The sequence below is a fragment of the Anomaloglossus baeobatrachus genome, chromosome 11 (assembly GCF_048569485.1).
Source record: "Anomaloglossus baeobatrachus isolate aAnoBae1 chromosome 11, aAnoBae1.hap1, whole genome shotgun sequence".
Classification (NCBI taxonomy): domain Eukaryota; kingdom Metazoa; phylum Chordata; class Amphibia; order Anura; family Aromobatidae; genus Anomaloglossus; species Anomaloglossus baeobatrachus.
Genome location: NC_134363.1, coordinates 3,767,669 through 3,776,826, shown reverse-complemented (window position 1 = coordinate 3,776,826; position 9,158 = coordinate 3,767,669). Strand labels below are relative to the sequence as shown.

The window sequence follows — 9,158 nt, the reverse complement described above, 5'->3', positions numbered from 1 at the left end:
TCAAGCAGGTGGGATGGTGCATTGAACACACTGGCCGCCATAATGGACAAGCTCCTGTGCTTGGTTTGAGCAGTCACATGATGGACGAGCGCCTGTGCTTGGTTTGAGCAGTCATTCTGTGCTGACAGAGGCCCTTTAAAGTGTTTGTGGTGAGTGCCACTATATTTGGGACAGGGAGCCGCTGATCACCTGGCCGCAGGGGTCCAAGCCTCAGGGGTCCAAGCCGCTGGGGTCCAGGCTATGGGGGTCCGCGCAGCGGCCATCCTGCTGCTTTCCCGCACTTTTTAACCCTTTGTTTTGCGCTTGCAGAGTGATATAAGGGAGACCCCCTATGGGGACACGTCGGGCTGCGGCTTACGCATTACACGGGGGGCACCACTACTACACAGCCTCCGCCATCAGCTTATAATAATCCGGTGATGCTGGAAATCCCCCCCAGGAATAGAGGGAAGAATGGAGCCACGTGACCCCAGGACGCCTGACACTTTCCACAGCTGCCGGAGAGATGCTGCAGGAGGATATATATAGCCGGCGGCCGGGGGCTGGATCTATATAAGCGCGGGATGTGGCTGATCGGCAGCGTCACATCACAGTCCTCGCTGCCGGCTGCCTCCGCTCCATCCATGAACCTGCAGTCCTCCTCGGCCTTCCGCTCGGAGCACAGCTTCAAGCAGACGTCCTCCAGCGCGCAGCCCCGGGAGCCCTTCATGGACACCACTCGGGGCATCTTCACCGAGGACTTCGGCAAGTTCCGGAGGCCGCACGAGCCGCTCGGCTTCACAGGCAAGTCCGACGCACTGCGACTAACACAACCGTGACCGTGCGACACACTGCGACTAACACAACCGTGACCGTGCGACACACTGCGACTGACACAACCACGACCCTGGCCGGGCGACGCACTGCGACTAACACAACCGTGACCGTGCGACACACTGCGACTAACACAACCGTCACTGTGCGACACACTGCGACTAACACAACCGTGACCGTGCGACACACTGCGACTAACACAACCGTCACTGTGCGACACACTGCGACTAACACAACCGTGACCGTGCGACACACTGCGACTAACACAACCGTGACCGTGCGACACACTGCGACTAACACAACCGTGACTGTGCGACACACTGCGACTAACACAACCGTGACCGTGCGACACACTGCGACTAACACAACCGTGACCGTGCGACACACTGCGACTAACACAACCGTGACCGTGCGACACACTGCGACTAACACAACCGTGACCGTGCGACACACTGCGACTAACACAACCGTCACTGTGCGACACACTGCGACTAACACAACCGTGACCGTGCGACACACTGCGACTAACACAACCGTGACCGTGCGACACACTGCGACTAACACAACCGTGACTGTGCGACACACTGCGACTAACACAACCGTGACCGTGCGACACACTGCGACTAACACAACCGTGACCGTGCGACACACTGCGACTAACACAACCGTGACTGTGCGACACACTGCGACTAACACAACCGTGACTGTGCGACACACTGCGACTAACACAACCGTGACCCTGGCCGGGCGACGCACTGCGACTGACACAACCGTGACTGTGCGAGACACTGCGACTAACACAACCGTCACTGTGCGACACACTGCGACTAACACAACCGTGACCGTGCGACACACTGCGACTAACACAACCGTGACCGTGCGACACACTGCGACTAACACAACCATGACCCTGGCCGGGCGACACACTGCGACTAACACAACCGTGACCGTGCGACAGACTGCGACTAACACAACCGTGACCGTGCGACACACTGCGACTAACACAACCGTGACTGTGCGACACATTGCAACTAACACAACCGTGACCGTGCGACACACTGCGACTAACACAACCGTGACTGTGCGACACACTGCGACTAACACAACCGTGACCGTGCGACAGACTGCGACTAACACAACCGTGACTGTGCGACACATTGCAACTAACACAACCGTGACCGTGCGACACACTGCGACTAACACAACCGTGACTGTGCGACACACTGCGACTAACACAACCGTGACCCTGGCCGGGCGACACGTGGGCAGTCTATGGGGGTGATCAATGTGCCAGGATTATACCGGGACCACCATCATCCGGGGCCACAAACAATGCTGGGAGTTGTAGTACCACAACCTCCAGCCCAGATCCCAGTCCTGCTGCCGGCCATTACTGCACAGGTCCAGCAGGTGGAGGGTTATCTAGTGTCATCTCCATTGTGGCCGGCGCAGTGCACCATTCACACCCGGCAGAGCAGCCGCAGTCCTGTGTGAGAGGACGAAGAGGAGGATGAGGAAGAGAAGGAGAAGGGGAAGGGTGACTGCTGCTTCCACGTTCTCTATTTCCTCTCAGTGATTATCGATTACATTCAAAAGCCGATAACACGTCCTGAGCGAGAAAATACTCAGCAGGTCCCAATCACTGACCGGAAACAGCACCCAGTATACAGTCCAGTATTATACTCCAGAGCTGCACTCACTATTCTGCCAGAGGAGTCACTGTCCAGTATTATACTCCAGAGCTGCACTCACTATTCTGCCGGAGGAGTCACTGTCCAGTATTATACTCCAGAGCTGCACTCACTATTCTGCCAGAGGAGTCACTGTCCAGTATTATACTCCAGAGCTGCACTCACTATTCTGCCGGAGGAGTCACTGTCCAGTATTATACTCCAGAGCTGCACTCACTATTCTGCCAGAGGAGTCACTGTCCAGTATTATACTCCAGAGATGCACTCACTATTCTGCCGGAGGAGTCACTGTCCAGTATTATACTCCAGAGCTGCACTCACTATTCTGCCGGAGGAGTCACTGTCCAGTATTATACTCCAGAGCTGCACTCACTATTCTGCCAGAGGAGTCACTGTCCAGTATTATACTCCAGAGATGCACTCACTATTCTGCCGGAGGAGTCACTGTCCAGTATTATACTCCAGAGCTGCACTCACTATTCTGCCGGAGGAGTCACTGTCCAGTATTATACTCCAGACCTGCACTCACTATTCTGCCGGAGGAGTCACTGTCCAGTATTATACTCCAGAGCTGCACTCACTATTCTGCCGGAGGAGTCACTGTCCAGTATTATACTCCAGAGCTGCACTCACTATTCTGCCGGAGGAGTCACTGTCCAGTATTATACTCCAGAGCTGCACTCACTATTCTGCCGGAGGAGTCACTGTCCAGTATTATACTCCAGAGCTGCACTCACTATTCTGCCGGAGGAGTCACTGTCCAGTATTATACTCCAGAGCTGCACTCACTATTCTGCCGGAGGAGTCACTGTCCAGTATTATACTCCAGAGCTGCACTCACTATTCTGCCGGAGGAGTCACTGTCCAGTATTATACTCCAGAGCTGCACTCACTATTCTGCCGGAGGAGTCACTGTCCAGTATTATACTCCAGAGCTGCACTCACTATTCTGCCGGAGGAGTCACTGTCCAGTATTATACTCCAGAGCTGCACTCACTATTCTGCCGGAGGAGTCACTGTCCAGTATTATACTCCAGAGCTGCACTCACTATTCTGCCGGAGGAGTCACTGTCCAGTATTATACTCCAGAGCTGCACTCACTATTCTGCCAGAGGAGTCACTGTCCAGTATTATACTCCAGAGCTGCACTCACTATTCTGCCGGAGGAGTCACTGTCCAGTATTATACTCCAGAGCTGCACTCACTATTCTGCCGGAGGAGTCACTGTCCAGTATTATACTCCAGAGCTGCACTCACTATTCTGCCGGAGGAGTCACTGTCCAGTATTATACTCCAGAGCTGCACTCACTATTCTGCCGGAGGAGTCACTGTCCAGTATTATACTCCAGAGCTGCACTCACTATTCTGCTGGTGCAGTCACTGTGTACATACATTACATTACTGATCCTGAGTTACATCCTGCATTATACTTCAGAGCTGCACTCACTATTCTGCGCATTACTGATTCTGACTTACCTCTTGTATTACAACCCCTGGCTGTGAGGACATTCATTCAGTTCTTTAGCTTTGTGCCGTCTGTGATCTGCTCTTTTTAAACAAAACTAAAGTCATTTCAGATCTCCGCTTTCTGCTTTAAGAAACACTAAACATAAATCCTGAAAACACAATGTGCAGCCGGTAACGGTGACTATTCAAGACCAAAGAGGAGGGAAAATGAAGGACTCATGAAAAACAAACAGAAGACCCCTCCTATAGTACATCAGTAGTATGTTGTGGCGCCCCCTCTGGCTTTTATAACAGCTGCAGTCTGAGGCATGGATATAATGAGTGACAGTCTCTTCATCAGTCTGGCTCCAGCGTTCTCTGATGGCTGCTGCAGATCAGCTTTGCAGGCTGGATCTGGTCATGGACCATTTTCTTCAACTTCCACCAAAGATTTTCCATTGTATGGAGATCCGGATATTTGCAGCCCATGTCATTCACCTTATGTGTCTTCTTTCTGGGAATGTCTTCACAGTTTCTCTCTATGGCAAGGTGCATTATCATCGTGATAAATGATTTCATCATCCCCAAAGAGCCTTACAATTGATGGGATAAGAAAAGTGTCCAAAATTTCAATGCAAACTTGGGCACTTATTGAAGATGTAATGACAGCCATCTCCCCGTGCCTTTACCTGACATGCAGCCCCATATCATCAATGACTGTGGAAATTTACATGTTCTCTTCAGGCAGTCATCTTTTTATTGTTTAGCTTTTCTGTGTAAATCCCATTTCCTTTAGGCGGTTTCTTACAGTTCGGTCACAGACATTGACTCCAGTTTCCTCCCATTCGTTCCTCATTTGTTTTGTTGTGCATTTCCTGTTTTGGAGACATATTGCTTTAAGTTACCTATCTTGACGCTTTGAGGTCTTCCTTGGTCTACAAGTATGTTTGCCTTGAACAACCTTCCCATGTTGTTTGTATTTGGTCCAGATTTCACACACAGCTGACTGTGAACAACCAACATCTTTTGTAACATTGCGTGATGATTTACCCTCTTTAGGAGTTTGATAATCCTCTCCTTTGTTGCAACTGACATCTCTCGTGTTGGAGCCATGATTCAGGTCAGTCCACTCCGTGCAGCAGCTCTGCAAGGTGTGATCACTCCGTATTAGATGCAGAATAACGAGCAGATCTTATTTGCTGCAGGTGTTAGTTTTGGGAACGAAAATTTACAGGGCGACTCCATAATTCTTCCCCGTTTGGTCTTGAAAAGTCACCGTTACCGGCTGCACATTGTGTTTTCAGGATTTATGTTTAGTGTTTCCTAAAGCAGAAAGCGGAGATCTGAAATGGCTTCAGTTTTGTGTCGTCTGTGATCGGATTTTATTATACAAAAGTAACAACTGAATGATCCTCCTCAGCCCGGGGGAGGCCGGAATAGGGGCCCGGGGGAGGCCGGAATAGGGGCCCGGGGGAGGCCGGAATAGGGGCCCGGGGGAGGCCGGAATAGGGGCCCGGGGGAGGCCGGAATAGGGGCCCGGGGGAGGCCGGAAAATGGGCCCGGGGAAGGCCGGAATAGGGGCCCGGGGGAGGCCGGAATAGGGGCCCGGGGGAGGCCGGAATAGGGGCCCGGGGAGGCCGGAATAGGGGCCCGGGGGAGGCCGGAATAGGGGCCCGGGGAGGCCGGAATAGGGGCCCGGGGGAGGCCGGAATAGGGGCCTGGGGGAGGCCGGAATATGGGCCCGGGGAGGCCGGAATATGGGCTCGGGGGAGGCCGGAATAGGGGCCCAGGGGAGGCCGGAATAGGGGCCCGGGGAGGCCACAATTATTGCCAGGGGTTGTATACTCCAGAGCTGCACTTACTATTCTGCTGGTGCAGTCACTGTGTACATACATTACTGATCCTGAGTTACCTCCTGTATTATACTCCAGAGCTGCACTCACTATTCTGCTGGTGCAGTCACTGTGTACATACATTACTGATCCTGAGTTACCTCCTGTATTATCCTCCAGAGCTGCACTCACTATTCTGCTGGTGCAGTCACTGTATACATTCATTACTGATCCTGAGTTACATCCTGTATTATACTCCAGAGCTGCACTCACTATTCTGCTGGTGCAGTCACTGTGTACATACATTACATTACTGATCCTGAGTTACCTCCTGTATTATACTCCAGAGCTGCACTCACTATTCTGCTGCTGCAGTCACTGTGTACATACATTACATTACTGATCCTGAGTTACCTCCTGTATTATTCTCCAGAGCTGCACTCACTACACTTATAGATGCCCCCTATCAGCCTGATTCAGGGCAGTGTGTGCTCTTAATCAGTGGATTGCACACTGTCTGGTGGAGATGACATTTTGCACAATGTAAATCAGCATTGCATGCTCTGTGCAGAGAAGCTATCAAAATTGTGAGTGCAGCTCTGGAGTTCATGCTTTACTCCTCTTGTCTTCTTGCAGGGTGCTCCGCTCAGAATTGTGAGTGCAGCTCTGGAGTTCATGCTTTGCTCCTCTTGTCTTCTTGCAGGGTGCTCCCCTCAGAATTGTGAGTTCAGCTCTGGAGTTCATGCTTTGCTCCTCTTGTCTTCTTGCAGGGTGCTCCGCTCAGAATTGTGAGTGCAGCTCTGGAGTTCATGCTTTGCTCCTCTTGTCTTCTTGCAGGGTGCTCCCCTCAGAATTGTGAGTTCAGCTCTGGAGTTCATGCTTTGCTCCTCTTGTCTTCTTGCAGGGTGCTCCGCTCAGAATTGTGAGTGCAGCTCTGGAGTTCATGCTTTGCTCCTCTTGTCTTCTTGCAGGGTGCTCTGCTCAGAATTGTGAGTGCAGCTCTGGAGTTCATGCTTTGCTCCTCTTGTCTTCTTGCAGGGTGCTCCGCTCAGAATTGTGAGTTCAGCTCTGGAGCTCATGCTTTGCTCCTCTTGTCTTCTTGCAGGGTGCTCCGGTCAGAATTGTGAGTGCAGCTCTGGAGCTCATGCTTTGCTCCTCTTGTCTTCTTGCAGGGTGCTCCGCTCAGAATTGTGAGTTCAGCTCTGGAGCTCATGCTTTGCTCCTCTTGTCTTCTTGCAGGGTGCTCTGCTCAGAATTGTGAGTGCAGCTCTGGAGCTCATGCTTTGCTCCTCTTGTCTTCTTGCAGGGTGCTCCGGTCAGAATTGTGAGTGCAGCTCTGGAGTTCATGCTTTGCTCCTCTTGTCTTCTTGCAGGGTGCTCCGCTCAGAATTGTGAGTGCAGCTCTGGAGTTCATGCTTTGCTCCTCTTGTCTTCTTGCAGGGTGCTCCGGTCAGAATTGTGAGTGCAGCTCTGGAGTTCATGCTTTGCTCCTCTTTTCTTCTTGCAGGGTGCTCTGCTCAGAATTGTGAGTTCAGCTCTGGAGCTCATGCTTTGCTCCTCTTTTCTTCTTGCAGGGTGCTCTGCTCAGAATTGTGAGTTCAGCTCTGGAGCTCATGCTTTGCTCCTCTTGTCTTCTTGCAGGGTGCTCCGCTCAGAATGTGAAGACTTTGGGAAACACTTACCAGTTTGAGGTGGACGTCAGAGATTTCTCCCCAGAGGACATCATTGTCACCACGTCCAACAATCAGATCGAGGTGCACGCTGAGAAAGTAAGTGCCCCCCGGAATCTGGAGCCTCCGCCCGCTCCCCGCTCCGTCCTCCGGCGTCCTCAGCCTCGTATGTTAGCCGTGGTCTGGAGGCCGGCTGGGCAGTCCGTACGCGGACCCTGAAATGCAGACGTGTGAAGCCCCCCACACACGGCTGACCCTCCTACACGTTCTACCCTGATCCACACACCCAGAGCTGTATTCAGAAATCTGCCCAGAAATCTAATTACTCAGGTCACATCCAGAGCTGCAATCACAATTCTGTTGCTACCTCTCATACACAGACGTCTGCTGTCTTTGCTCCCATGGTGCACTGCGTTCTGCAGGGAGTCCCAGCCATTGGATGTGTGATTGCTGCTCTGACTGCAGAGAATCCTCTAACGCCCGGTCTCCACCTTCCTCCTCAGTTGGCCACAGATGGAACCATCATGAACACCTTCACCCACAAGTGCCAGCTGCCGGAGGACGTGGACCCCACCACCGTGACCTCCGCCCTGGGAGACAACGGCATGCTGACCGTCAAGGCCGAGAGAAGCCCCGGCAAGCACGCGGACCACCCAACCTTCCGGACTGAGATCAAGATCTGAGACGCGAGGAGGAGGCGCCTGAACCCCGCCCCCGAGCACCCCCCCAACCACACGCCCCGACTCCATGACTAGTATGGATGCACCAGTGTGGCCGCAGGGGGGGCCCGTCCGAGAGGCGGATATAGGGGGGGCCAGTCCGAGAGGCGGATATAGGGGGGGCCCGTCCGAGAGGCGGATATAGGGGGGCCTGACTGAGAGGCGGATATAGGGGGGCCCAACTGAGAGGCGGATATAGGGGGGCCCAACTGAGAGGCGGATATAGGGGGGCCCGACTGAGAGGCGGATATAGGGGGGCCCGACTGAGAGGCGGATATAGGGGGGCCTGACTGAGAGGCGGATATAGGGGGGCCTGACTGAGAGGCAGATATAGGGGGGGCCTGACTGAGAGGCAGATATAGGGGGGCCCGTCCGTGAGGCGGATATAGGGGGGCCTGACTGAGAGGAGGATATAGGGGGGGCCTGACAGAGGCAGATATAGGGGGGGGCCCGTCCGAGAGGCGGATATAGGGGGGCCTGACTGAGAGGCAGATATAGGGGGGCCTGACTGAGAGGCAGATATAGGGGGGCCTGACTGAGAGACGGATATAGGGGGGCCCGTCCGAGAGGCGGATATAGGGGGGCCTGACTGAGAGGCGGATATAGGGGGGGGCTACTGTAGACATTCCAGAGAAGATTATCCATTTGCAGGTCACAGACACTCGGGAAGCGCACAGCGTCCTGAGATGATGGGGTACAGGTGGGGGGTCCCCAGCAATGGTTTGCTGAGGGGTCATGGCTCTGGTCGCTGATGCCCCATGGGGAGACTCTTGGACTCCCCAGTGTTCCCCAGAGCTGCTGTGCATTATGGGGTCACACACGGATGTAGCAGACATTAGCCTGACACTTCTGAGGCTTCAGGAACAGTTTAGTAACAAGTAAAATCTGTGGTGGACGCAGCTCCTCGAGTAATTCCACAGACACTAGAAGGGTAGATACACTGACGGGGGCGTGGCAAGATGAGAGCCACGAGGGATGACATCACAG

The 9,158-nt window shown here is 53.4% G+C and overlaps 1 protein-coding gene across 1 annotated transcript; it reads left to right on the top strand.

Moving 5' to 3' along the window:
- The first annotated feature begins 521 nt into the window (after positions 1-521).
- Positions 522-8,303, top strand: HSPB7 (heat shock protein family B (small) member 7). Its single transcript, XM_075329441.1, has 3 exons — positions 522-783; positions 7,424-7,551; positions 7,956-8,303. Exons 1-3 carry the CDS (start codon positions 564-566, stop codon positions 8,133-8,135), a joined length of 528 nt encoding a protein of 175 aa, XP_075185556.1. The 5' UTR covers positions 522-563; the 3' UTR covers positions 8,136-8,303.
- Positions 8,304-9,158: the final 855 nt, after the last annotated feature.

Coding starts and splice junctions, on each gene's coding strand:
- HSPB7 (XM_075329441.1), top strand. CDS start 564: ATGTGGCTGATCGGCAGCGTCACATCACAGTCCTCGCTGCCGGCTGCC. Junction 784..7,423: donor CGAGCCGCTCGGCTTCACAG/GCAAGTCCGACG, acceptor GTCTTCTTGCAG/GGTGCTCCGCTCAGAATGTG. Junction 7,552..7,955: donor TCGAGGTGCACGCTGAGAAA/GTAAGTGCCCCC, acceptor CTTCCTCCTCAG/TTGGCCACAGATGGAACCAT.